The sequence below is a fragment of the Oncorhynchus kisutch genome, unplaced genomic scaffold (assembly GCF_002021735.2).
Source record: "Oncorhynchus kisutch isolate 150728-3 unplaced genomic scaffold, Okis_V2 Okis05a-Okis16b_hom, whole genome shotgun sequence".
Classification (NCBI taxonomy): domain Eukaryota; kingdom Metazoa; phylum Chordata; class Actinopteri; order Salmoniformes; family Salmonidae; genus Oncorhynchus; species Oncorhynchus kisutch.
The window spans coordinates 6,934,456-6,947,979 of record NW_022261982.1 but is presented as its reverse complement, the minus strand read 5'-3'; the positions used below and the strand labels follow the sequence as shown (position 1 = coordinate 6,947,979).

The window sequence follows — 13,524 nt, the reverse complement described above, 5'->3', positions numbered from 1 at the left end:
CAAACTCAGTCGTCTCTAACTATGTCACGTCCTTTGCTCGGTTTGACACAAAAATAACACAACATCTTGACCAAAGTGATAATACCTTGACGGATTTTCAACCTAGCATGTTCTTTCGATATTAGTCAATTGAAACGTGCTATTACATACCTGTAGTAATACATTTGAAACGGACACGAAACCTTTCGTTTTCACAGCACAGATCTAGTGCTTAGTGGTGGGAGTCGATTCCCATTTCTGGGTAAGATTCTGTATTTTTGCATCGGAGGAAACATTTTTCCGTAGTCTATTACTTCGATAACAAAAACTGTAGCATCTTTCACAGCAAATAAAGAGCGAGCTAGCGAGGGAGAGAGAGAGAGATATGGGAGGGGCACAGGCAGACAGTCAGAACCATGCATCGGGCTTCTGTCATAAGAGTCAATAAAACGGGGGCAATTTGGAAAAACAAATCTTGTGTGAATCGTCCTCTGGAATAACACACATGCTTGGTTAATAATGACAAAAAGAACGTCTGTAGTAATGCCTGAACGTCTCTAGAAACGCCTGTCCGAATAGGGCTATAACATGGCAAAGAACATGTTGATCATCCCATGGGATCTGTCAAAGCCACACACAGTAGAAATATCACTGAAATATTCTAGTTCCTACACAACCTTCTATATTCAAGGTTTTTATGGGTAACATATGTTGACAATCCTAAGGGTGGACTGTTTCAGCATGATATAGATGCAGTTTAATGGGGTTGGAGGGCTGGGGAGAGTTTTGGCTGGGAGGGTGTGGTAGAAGTTAGTAGGGATTTGTTGATTTAAATAATTATATTACAGAAGAAAAAAATATGCAGACCATAAATGATCTCACACTCCTGCACAGGTGGCAGAATGCACCTTAAACGTTTGTTTGCAGACCCCCATGATATCATCGAAAAAGCCAGCTAGGTAGTTTATGCTTGTGGCTAGAAACTTCAGCGAGAATTTGAAACCTTTTTTTTTTTGCCTGGAGGGAAAGAGGCATGCAGTGTGTGATGCGTGTTCGGCCTTTGCGAACCACAGAGACAGGGAGACATCAGGCCATTCATTGGGAGAAAGACGGAGAGGAGGCAGACTCAGGAAGGCTAGAAGATGGCGGAGGGGATGTGTTGTTTGATGGCGTGTCGAGGGGAGACGAGAGAGAAGGAATAAAAGGGGAAACTAGAGAAGTGGTCGTGGAGTAAATCCAAGCCTACTTCTGACTGTTCTTTGGATCCATTTAGATACCTGGGAGATCCGTTTGAAGTCTCCATGGTGATGTGTAGGATCCATCTAGATACCAGGGAGATCCGTTTGAAGTCTCCATGGTGATGTGTAGGATCCATCTAGATACCAGGGAGATCCGTTTGAAGTCTCCATGGTGATGTGTAGGATCCATCTAGATACCTGGGAGATCCGTTTGAAGTCTCCATGGTGATGTGTAGGATCCATCTAGATACCAGGGAGATCCGTTTGAAGTCTCCATGGTGATGTGTAGGATCCATCTAGATACCAGGGAGATCCGTTTGAAGTCTCCATGGTGATGTGTAGGATCCATCTCTAGATACCTGGGAGATCCATTTGAAGTCTCCATGAAAATCATAGATGACTTAATAGGTTTAAGGTTTTTAAACCATTACATATGCATTAGTGAGAATACTGGTGGCTGGCATATTGGCTTGTCCCCATGGTGACGTGTAGAGGTGTAGTGACATGTTTTTAGGAGATAGAAATATACATTTAGAATTTTAAGAAATAAAACAAAAGAACATTTACAGTATAGAAACCCCCCAAAAACAAAGACTGACCAGCACAAATTAATGTAGAACATTTATTTTTCATTAGTAGATCAATTAAGTTCACTACAGTTATCCAAATACATTAATTATCAATGATTAAAATAACAAATCTACAAAATATAAACGCAACGTAAAGTGTTGGTCCAATGTTTCATGAAGTTGAAATAAAAGATCCCAGAAATTCAACAAGTTCAAATGAGCCTCACAAAGCTGCATTATATCATACTGAAACATGAGGTGATGGCGGCAGATGAATGGCACAAAAATGGTGTTTGTTGTCCGTAGTTTATGCCTAACAATACCGTAACCTCACTGCCACCATGGGGCACTCTGTTCACAACATTCACATCAGCAAACCGCTCGCCCACACAACACCATACACATGGTCTGCGGTTGAGGCCGGTTGGAGGTACTGCCAAATTCTCTAAAACAATGTTGGAGGCAGCTTATTGTAGGGAAATTAACGTTCAATTATCTGGCAACAGCTCTGGTGGGTATTCCTACAGTCAGCATGCCAATTGCACATTCCCTTAAAACATGAGACATCTGTGGCATTGGGTTGTGTGACAAAACTGCACATTTTAGGCTGTCCTTGTATTGTTCCCAGCACAAGGTTCACCTGTGTAATGATCATGCTGTTTAATCAGCTTCTTGATATGCCACATCTGTCAGATGGATGGATTATATTGGCAAAGGAAAAATGCTAACTAACAGGGATGGAAACAAATTTGAGCACAGAATTTGAGATAAATACCCTTTTTGTGCATATGGAACATTTCTGGTCTTGAAACATGGGACCAACACTTCACATGTTGCCAGGTCGCAGTTGCAAATTAGAACTTGTTCTCAACTAGCCTACCTGGTTAAATAAAGGTGAAATAAAAATTTAAATAAAAACATGTTGCATTTATGTATATTCTTTCAGTGTCGATGTTTCAAAGCCTGTTTATCATTAAACAAAGTTGATTAATAGCAAAAATAATACACCCAAACTAGTGGTGAAAACTGATCATCACCCCATCTCTATCTGATACATATTTGGTCTACTAACTCATTGCAACAGAAAACTGCAGAAGGAAGCCGTACCACCCAGTCAACCATCACACTGCATTGTTTTAACAAGTGATCCCTCAGAGGGTTTTCAACGCTAAGGGAAAATCCAGGTAATCTCAACATGTTTACAGTAGAATCTAACAAAACACACCAAAACTGACAAGGTGCACACTGATCAGTAAAGAGAGGCTAACATTCTATAACAATCCTTTTCCTCTGCACAGTTCTCTCACAGTGAGAAACAATAAGATTACAGTGTTCTACGCTTTCTTCATTTGATCCAATTCACTGTTACCACTTCTTTTATCAAATGAGAATTAAGTGATGGAGTGACTTTAATCTTAGCTGGTCTGAGAGAACTTCTCTCCTTTATGTATGCGTTGGTGCGTTTTTAAGTTGCTCAATTGAGAGAAACTCGTCCCACAGTCAGAGCAGTGGTAAGGCTTCTCTCCTTTATGTATACGTTGGTGTCTTCTTAAATTGCTCAATTGAGAGAAACTCGCCCCACAGTCAGAGCAGTAGTGAGGCTTCTCTCCTGTGTGAGTTCTCTGGTGAGATTTTAGCTCAGTTGATGTTTTAAAGCCTTTCCCACAGTCAGAGCAGGAGTAAGGCTTCTCTCCTTTATGTATACGTTGGTGTGTTTTTAAGTTGCCCTGTTGAGAGAAACTCTTTCCACATTCAGAGCAGGAGTAAGGCTTCACTCCTGTATGCATTTGTTGGTGACATTTTAAGGTATCCAATCTGGAGAAACTCTCTCCACAGTCAGAGCAGGAGTAAGGCTTCTCTCCTGTGTGTCTTCGCTGATGAGATTTTAGCTCAGTTGATGTTTTAAAGCATTTACCACAGTCAAAGCAGGAGTAAGGCTTCTCTCCTGTATGTATTCGGTGGTGACATTTTAAGGTATCCAATCGGGAGAATCTCCCCCCACAGTCGGAGCAGGAGTAAGGCTTCTCTCCTGTGTGTATTTTTAGGTGTATTTTTAGCTTTGATAGAATTGGGAAAATCTCCTCACAATGTGGGCAGTGGTGAGACCTCTTAGCTCTGTGACCTTCCTGCTGTTGCTCTCTGGATGTAGAGAATGTCTCAACATGGTCCCCTGTGTGAACATCAGAACAACCAGTCAGTTTGTGTGACATACATGTCAATCCCAACTCAGTTGTGATATTGATCTTTTTTTTTTATGAAGCCTTTTTTAAATTAACAGTTTTCAAAGTGTTGAACAGAAACTCAGCCTAAAACCCCAAAGAGCAAGCAATGCAGAAGTGCAGTGGCAAAGGAAAAACTCAGTAACATAGGAAGAAACCTAGAGAGGAATCAGGTTCTGAGGGGTGGCCAGTCCTCTTCTGGCTGTATCTAATGTAGCAACATTTGAAATTGTTTTTTTTTTAACATTGGATAAAAGTAGAGACTCAGAGCTGGAAAATTGTATATCATACACTACAGTTGAGGAACAATAGGGAAAGTAATTCTGTTTTAAAAGTTGACAAACTTGTAACCTCACTTTTGAGAAAATGGACTTTGAATGTTTTGGTACACCTACTGCAGACCTCTTTGTCTACACCCATTCAGTATTGTTCACACCCTGTGCTGTTGGCAACAATTTACGCTTTTTTGTCAACTTTTACGGACAAGGCCATATTCAATGGCTGTTGAGCGTTTGTAAATTCATCATTTATTCTGCGCTCTTGCACACTCAGACGAGAGTGCGCTGAAATCTGAGTAGATAGCCAGAGCGAATGTACCAGCTACGTCTATCAATAGTTGTTGTAGTGACATAAACATTCTACTGAAATGGTTACTTGCAAAGTGGAGTCTTTTGTTAAGACATGTAGCTAGCTAGCTAAACAATGAACCATAGTCACAACTCTTGCCGTTAGTAACCTGCATGAATCTGCTGGTAGCTAACAAACCAGGTTCAATATTAGCCAGCTAACATTAGCCTATAACTAGCAACGCAAATTTCTCTGAGATATGAATAATATTACTACACAGATCATAACGTTAGCTAGCTGACCTAACAGCAGTAGTCAAGCACCCAAGCTAACGTTAGCCAGCTAGCTAACAGTACACTAACACTTTAACTTGAAATTAAAACGACTTTGACAAAATTAGAAACGTGTAATATCTGAAAATGTAGCTAGCTAGACTATCTTACCCGTCCGTATACATGGATGGACGCTTCTCCCTCTCTCACTGATGTCATCGTTACCCTTAGTTTGAAGATGTAATCCAGAGACAGGTGTTTTCCTTACCTATCATACTCTAATTCCACTGATTTCAAAACTCGGTCCTCCAGAAAGTGGGGAGTTACACTACGAAATATATATTCTTTAAAGCCGCATTAGACAGGATTACCTACACATACTGACCAGGTCAAATAGACAGAAGTGCTATATGGCAGACCAATCTGAACTAATCTCTAGGCATGTCCAGCCCACTCATTATCTCAGCCAATGATGGCTAGCTGAAAGGTTGCTGGCTTTATCTGTGGCTAAACCAACTAGGCTCAGAATTGTTTTACTTTATTTGTATTTACAGATGGCATACAAGTTTGTTATTAAGGCACATGAAAGTTCACATGTTCCAAAAGACATTTCTGACAAAAAACACATTTTGATTTAAAAAAAAAGTTTGCGTTCAAATAGCTCTACTGTGAAGTAGTGACGTGTGACATACACCTAGTTTTCTGAAACTAGTCACATATCAGGTGTGGCCAGTCCTCTTCTGGCTGTACTGGGTGACATATGTATTCATATCAGTAGGCTGTACAATACAGGGGAATAAAACTATTCTAAAAGTGGGTAAGTCAGGGTTGGGGTCAATTTCATTTAAATTCCACAAAGCAAACCAAAATCCAATTCCAAATTTTCCTAATTTAAAAGCATTACAGAGAATTGGAATTTCAGTCTATTTTCTGAAGTATCTGGTATTGACCCCAACCCTGGTAACAGTGGAAGTCAAGAAGGGACAAAAGGAGTGAATGTTATGAGCCATATCATCCCCCACTCACTATCACAAGGGTTAGTAACTACACAGACTCATTTCATATCATCCCCCACTCACTATCACAAGGGTTAGTAACTACACAGACTCATTTCATATCATCCCCCACTCACTATCACAAGGGTTAGTAACTACACAGACTCATTTCATATCATCCTCCACTCACTATCACAAGGGTTAGTAACTACACAGACTCATTTCATATCATCCCCCACTCACTATCACAAGGGTTAGTAACTACACAGACTCATTTCATATCATCCTCCACTCACTATTACAAGGGTTAGTAACTATACAGACTCATTTCATATCATCCTCCACTCACTATCACAAGGGTTAGTAACTACACAGACTCATTTCATATCATCCTCCACTCACTATCACAAGGGTTAGTAACTACACAGACTCATTTCATATCATCCTCCACTCACTATCACAAGGGTTAGTAACTACACAGACTCATTTCATATCATCCTCCACTCACTATCACAAGGGTTAGTAACTACACAGACTCATTTCATATCATCCTCCACTCACTATCACAAGGGTTAGTAACTACACAGACTCATTTCATATCATCCTCCACTCACTATCACAAGGGTTAGTAACTACACAGACTCATTTCATATCATCCTCCACTCACTATCACAAGGGTTAGTAACTACACAGACTCATTTCATATCATCCTCCACTCACTATCACAAGGGTTAGTAACTACACAGACTCATTTCATATCATCCTCCACTCACTATCACAAGGGTTAGTAACTACACAGACTCATTTCATATCATCCTCATCTCACTATCACAAGGGTTAGTAACGACACACTCATTTCATATCATCCTCCACTCACTATCACAAGGGTTAGTAACTACACAGACTCATTTCATATCATCCTCCACTCACTATCACAAGGGTTAGTAATGACACACTCACTTCATATCATCCTCCACTCACTATCACAAGGGTTAGTAACTACACAGACTCATTTCATATCATCCTCCAATCACTATCACAAGGGTTAGTAACGACACACTAATTTCATATCATCCTCCACTCACTATCACAAGGGTTAGTAACTACAGACTCATTTCATATCATCCTCCACTCACTATCACAAGGGTTAGTAACTACACAGACTCATTTCATATCATCCTCCACTCACTATCACAAGGGTTAGTAACTACACAGACTCATTTCATATCATCCTCCACTCACTATCACAAGGGTTAGTAACTACAGACTCATTTCATATCCTCCTCCACTCACTATTACAAGGGTTAGTAACTACACAGACTCATTTCATATCATCCTCCACTCACTATCACAAGGGTTAGTAACTACACAGACTCATTTCATATCATCCTCCACTCACTATCACAAGGGTTAGTAACTGACCCCAACCCTGGTAACAGTGGAAGTCAAGAAGGGACAAAAGGAGTGAATGTTATGAGCCATATCATCCCCCACTCACTATCACAAGGGTTAGTAACTACACAGACTCATTTCATATCATCCCCCACTCACTATCACAAGGGTTAGTAACTACACAGACTCATTTCATATCATCCTCCACTCACTATCACAAGGGTTAGTAACGACACACTCATTTCATATCATCCTCCACTCACTATCACAAGGGTTAGTAACTACACAGACTCATTTCATATCATCCTCCACTCACTATCACAAGGGTTAGTAATGACACACTCACTTCATATCATCCTCCACTCACTATCACAAGGGTTAGTAACTACACAGACTCATTTCATAGAACTTTTTAAAAAAGTGGCATTTTGACTATTTCTTTTTCTTTAGTCTCCTCTCTAAGCACTCAAGATCGCTTAAGATGTGTGATGTCCGAATTACAAAATTCAACCAAGCAACAGGCTGGATCACAATTTATAGAGGAACTTATGAAAATAACGTAGTAGTGCATTCAGAAAGTTTTCAGACCCCTTCAATTTTTCCACATTTTGTTACGTTACAGCCTTATTCTAAAATCAATTAAATATTTTTCCCTCAACAATCTACACACAAAACCCCATAATGACAACACAAAAACAGTTTTTTTGAAAATGTTTGCAAAAGTATTCAAAATAAAAAACAGAAATACCATATTTACATAAGTAATTCAGACACTTTGCTATGAGACTCGAAGTTGAGATCAGGTGCATCCTGTTTCCATTGATCATCCTTGAGATGTTTCTACAACTTGATTGGAGTCCACCTGTGGTAAATTAAATTGATTGGACATCATTTGGAAAGGCACACACACCTGTCTATATAAGGTCCCACAGTTGACAGTGCATGTCAGAGCAAAAACCATGGGGTCAAAGGAATTGTCCGTAGATCTCCAAGACAGGTTTGTGTTGAGGTACAGATCTGGGGAAGTGTACCAAAAAAATGTCTGCAACATTGAAGGTCCCCAAGAACACACTGGCTTCCAACATTCTTAAATATAATTCGTTTTGAAACATCAAGACTCTGGCCGCCCAGCCAAACTTAGCAATCGGGAGAGAAGGGTCTTGGTCAGGGAGGTGATCAAAGAACCTGATAATCACTCTGACAAAGCTCCTGAGTTCTTCTGTGGAGGTGGAAGAACCGTCAAAAGGTACAACAATCTCTGCAGCAATCATCTTTGCAGCACTCCACCAATCAGGGATTTATGGTAGAGTTTCCAGACGGAAGCCACTCCTCAGTAAAAGACACATGACAGCCATCTTGGAGTTTGCAAAAAGGCACCAAAAAGACGAAGATCACGAGAAAGAAGATTCTCTGGTCTGATTAAATAAAGTTTGAACTCTTTGGCCTGAATGCCAAGCATCACATCTGGAGGAAACCAGGCACCGCTCATCACCTGGCCAATACCTTCCCTACGGTAAAGCATGGTGGTGGCAGGGACTGGGAGACGAGTCAGGATTGAGGGAAAGATGATTGGAGCAAAGAACATTGAGATACTTGATAAAAACCTGCTCCAGAGCACTCAGGACCTCAAACTGAGGTGAAGTTCCACCTTCCAACAGGACAACAACACTAAGCACACAGCCAAGATTATGCAGGAGTGGCTTTGGGATGTCTCTGAATGTCCTTGAGTGGCCCAGCCAGAGGCCCGGACTTGAACCCAATCGAACATCTCTGGAGAGACCTGAAAATAGCTGTGCAGCGACACTCCCCATCCAACCTGACAGAGAATGGATGGGAGAAACTCCCCAAATACAGGTGTGCCAAGCTTCATACCCAAGAAGAGGCTGTAATCGCTGCCAAAGGGGCTTCAACATTACATTTGCAAACATTTTAAAAACCTGACATTTGACATGTGGTAATGTGTGTGTTGATGGATTAAATTGTAGTTCTCATCAATTTCAGACTAAGGAAGTAACAGAACAAAATGTGGAAAAAGTCAAGGGGTCTGAAAACTTTCCGGATGCACTGTAGATAGAACCTGCTGTTACCATGACTATCAGATGTACCAATCTCCTCCTCCTCTTCTTCATCTTTAATGATGACATTCAGCTCCAGTGTTTGACTGCAGTCTTCCAGCTTCACTGATGCCATCTCTGGATCCTGCAGTGCAAACTGGGCTCCACTGTCACAATCAGGACCCAGTGACTGTAGGTTCAGACTCGGTGTTGAAGGAAAGAAGCAGACTGGGTTTGTCCTCACTGTTGACGTTAACGGCCTCTTAATCTGAGCCTGTAGTTATGTAGACAAAAGGACACAAAAGTTCGTTAGTGTTGACAGTTCTGGCACTTTCTTTATTCTGTAAAAATATATATGATCTTTTTTCTTGTTCAATTATCTCATTTCAGTAGATCAGGTAGCTAATCCTTGACAAAACATTCATTCACATTAGACACAAAGTACACATTTTAAATTGCACAACATAAGTGCACTTAATCTATAGTAGATTTCCTAAATTCACATAAATGCATAAATGCTTCAAAAACCATTTAGTACAAGATCGCAGAATGTTTCAGGCAGCACTATGTACTATTTATCCTGAATAACCTTGTCTTCCCTGTATTATTTCACTCACAAAAACCAATTGTATTTCCCGTTCACACCATATTAAGAATTATCAGGGTTCGTACAGTGGCAAGTCAAATTCAAGGACTTTTCAGGCACTAATATTTATTTACTTGAAGCCCCGTGTGAAAACCCTGAATTATAGATAAATATAGAAACAACTGAATGTGTCTGAATATTAGTACACATGTAAAGAACTGATAATCATTACATTCAGCTTCAGAACTGTAGAGCAACTGAAATGTTCTCTCTCTGATGAGGCACTACCTGCACTGAAGTCCGTTGATGCAGATGGTATCATGGAGGTCCACAAACAAACATTTAAGGTGCATGTCTGTCTAATTCTGTACTATGAAAATAAACCAAGAAATCCCTATTAACTTAGATTTCCTAAATTCACATAAATGCATAAAACAATTTAGGACAAGATTGCAGTATGATTTAGGAGGTACTATGTACCATTTTTATGAATAACCTTGTATTCCCTGTATTACTTCACTCACAAAAACCTATTTTATTTCCCATTCACACAATAGTAAGAATGATCAGTGTCTGAATATTAGTACACATGTAAAGAACTGATCATCATTACATTCAGCTTCAGAACTGTAGTGCAACTGAAATGTTCTCTCTCTGATGAGGCACTACCTGCACTGAAGTCCGTTGATGCAGACCTCCTATTGTATCATGGAGGTCCACAAACAAACATGCATGTCTGTCTAATTCTGTACTAAGAAAATATACCAAGAAATACCTATTAACTTCTACCACACCCTCCCCTTCCCCCAAAAAACACTCCCACACCCCCTAATAAACTATATCAATAGATCCCTTTCTGCGTTTGCAAACATTGGGGTTTATATCATGCTGAGACAATCCACCCCCAGGTTATCCAGCTTATCAAAAACCATACCGACAGTAACATCTGTTACACCCAACAACTCTGCTGCAGTTTACAAGATAACTTTCAACCTGGTATTTCTGCTTTACACAATCCAAGCTGTTGATAAGCTTACTAATGAAAGCTATGAAGTACATATTATTCACTATTAAAGTATCCTTTGTCACAGCACATTTATGGGCACAAGATTTCTGAACAGGCCTCGAAACCATGTCAGGAATAGTAGAAAGACCAGTTCTGACAGTAGGTCCTCTTACTACAGGACCAACCATGGAAGCTCCATCAGTCTGACAGTAGGTCCTCTTACTACGGGACCAGCCATGGAAGCTCCATCAGTCTGACAGTAGGTCCTCTTACTACGGGACCAGCCATGGAAGCTCCATCAGTCTGACAGTAGGTCCTCTTACTACGGGACCAACTATGGAAGCTCCATCAGTCTGCACTGTAGTTCCACCAGTCTGTCTTACAGCCTCTGCATATGATACATCATGATGGATTCTATATATCTGAGCATCTCTCTGCACCTGGAATCCACCAAATGCTGCTCTGTGTCCTACGCACAATTGCAACACTTCACCGTCACATTGCTCCAACATTCACCGTAATCATGTTCCCCACCACACTTGGCACATCTTTCCACTCAACAGCTACATGTCCAATTCTTTGGCATTTAAAAACACTGTGATGATTCACTGTTGCTGCTCCAGTTTCAACTGTTCTGCCTGCTGTCATGGAACCCTGACCTTTTCACCGGATGTGCTACCTGTCCCAGATCTGCTGTTTTCAACTCTCTAGAGACAGCAGGAGCGATAGAGATACTCTCAATGATTGACTATGAAAAGCCAACTGACATTTACTCCTGAGGTGCTGACCTGTTGCACCCTCGACAAACACTGTGATTATTATTATTTGACCCTGCTGGTCATCTATGAACATTGGGATATCTTGGCAATGTTCTGTTATAATCTCCACCCAGCACAGCCAGAAGAGGACTGGCCACCCCTCATAGCCTGGTTCCTTTCAAGGTTTATTCCTAGTTTCTGGCCTTTCTAGGGAGTTTTTCCTAGCCACTGTGCTTCTACACCTGCATTGCTTGCTGTTTGGGATTTTATGCTGCGTTTCTGTACAGCACTTTGTGACATCAGCTGATGTAAGAAGGGCTTTATAAATAAACTTGATTGGTTGATTGATGAGGCTGCGTCAAATTCTCTGACATTGAAGCTAAGGAATCCTATTCTGTACTTTTCCAGACAAAACCTTCTAACACCTCAACAGCACTGATAAGCTTTCACTTCTTTAACCCTCTTTCCTACTGATCAACCTTTAGGCTTCAACCACTCTGTCTCCCTTCACATGTTCTTTAACAAGATCATCCATGGACATAGATATTGGGACCTCAGAGATTATTACTCCCTTCAATGTAGCATCAGCTCCAGGGTCATGGCTTCTGAGCTTTGTCCCATTATGATTTTCCAATTGAAGAATCTTCCCTTGCTGAACCTGACCAGCACAAGATATTAACAATCTACCATGGACACGGATCCTGCCCAGCTGAACTTCACCTCTCTTTAAGGCCTTGGTTAATCAGATAGGGTGTAAATGAGGCCCTGTGGTCTCCTCAAACACCATCCCAACTTTCCACTGTGACACATTATTACTCTAGTTCCCTACCATAGGCCTCTTTAGAGTTTCTGAACTACATGCGCCACTGCTTCCAGTATCATTATCTCTGTTCTTCCTATCTTTCCACTACAGACCATTCACATACTAGGCCCTCATCCTCCCACTCCATGTCATCAGACCTGTCCCGCACATTGATCGCATTCCAGCACAGCTGTTGCTTCTCAAACTCTCCATTTCCATTGTTTCAGGGGTGTCTAACTCATTCCATTAAGGGCCGAGTCTCAGCGGGTTTTATTTGTTTCCTTTCAATTAAAACATAGACAATCAGATGAGGGGAGTTCCTCACTAATTAGTGATGTTAATTCATTAATCAAGTACAAGGGTGGAGCGAAAACCCGCAGACACTTGGTCCTCCATGGAATGAGTTTGACACGTGCTCCGATTCATCCGCATTAATCGACGCCATTCCATGCAGTTGGCATCTCTCTCCAAATGGTGAAGGATAACTTCCGCTAGCTTCTCTCTATTTTGACACTTCATCACGCAGCCTGATGTCACCATTTCACCACGAGCAAACTCCTAGGAAGACGACCAAAACCGTTGAAGCCGCCATTTGACGAGCCTCGTCCGAACCATCCAGATCTCGCGAGCTTACATTAACGAAACAGTGCATGTAAACTCGCGAGATCAGGATGCTTCGGAGGCTATTTACCAGCTCATAAGCATCATTTTACACAAAACCAAGAACATGTAAAAACGAACTTAAATAAATGGAATCTTTATGAAATGACGTTGACGAAATTATGTACATACACTCAGATAAACCCAAAGTCTAGCTATGTGACTTGAAAAATCGTTTTTAATCACGTTCTTCACTCACTCGATTTGACCCCAAAATAACACATACAAGTAAAACCTTTACCAAACGTGATAATACATTGACGGATTTGTTACCTAACATAATATACATTCTTTCGACATTAGAAAGTTTAAAACGTGCTATTACATACCTGTAATAATACATTTGAAACGGACACAACCACTATCGACATAACACATTTCTGTCGTTTTCTACCCGGAACTTCCTGTTCCCCACTATGACAGTGCA

General features: G+C 40.8%; 1 protein-coding gene across 2 annotated transcripts; it reads right to left on the bottom strand.

Moving 5' to 3' along the window:
• Window positions 1-1,825: 1,825 nt before the first annotated feature.
• Window positions 1,826-13,524, bottom strand: LOC116359810 (gastrula zinc finger protein XlCGF7.1-like). Of its 2 annotated transcripts, none has more exons than XM_031813565.1 (3): window positions 13,427-13,524; window positions 9,319-9,559; window positions 1,826-3,956 (listed from the first exon to the last, which is right to left on the bottom strand). In XM_031813565.1, exons 1-3 carry the CDS (start codon window positions 13,466-13,468, stop codon window positions 3,202-3,204), a joined length of 1,038 nt encoding a protein of 345 aa, XP_031669425.1. In that variant the 5' UTR covers window positions 13,469-13,524; the 3' UTR covers window positions 1,826-3,201. The 2 variants fall into 2 exon arrangements, with proteins under 2 accessions (XP_031669425.1, XP_031669426.1); XM_031813566.1 differs by lacking the exon at window positions 13,427-13,524 and adding an exon at window positions 10,160-11,119.

Bases quoted from the DNA above. Each gene is read 5' to 3' on its own strand.
- LOC116359810 (XM_031813565.1), bottom strand. From the start codon at position 13,468: ATGTCGATAGTGGTTGTGTCCGTTTCAAATGTATTATTACAG. The intron at 9,560-13,426 runs GTATGTAATAGC...ACATAACTACAG, and splicing joins TTTCAAATGTATTATTACAG to GCTCAGATTAAGAGGCCGTT. The intron at 3,957-9,318 runs GTAACAGCAGGT...ATGTTCACACAG, and splicing joins TGGTACATCTGATAGTCATG to GGGACCATGTTGAGACATTC.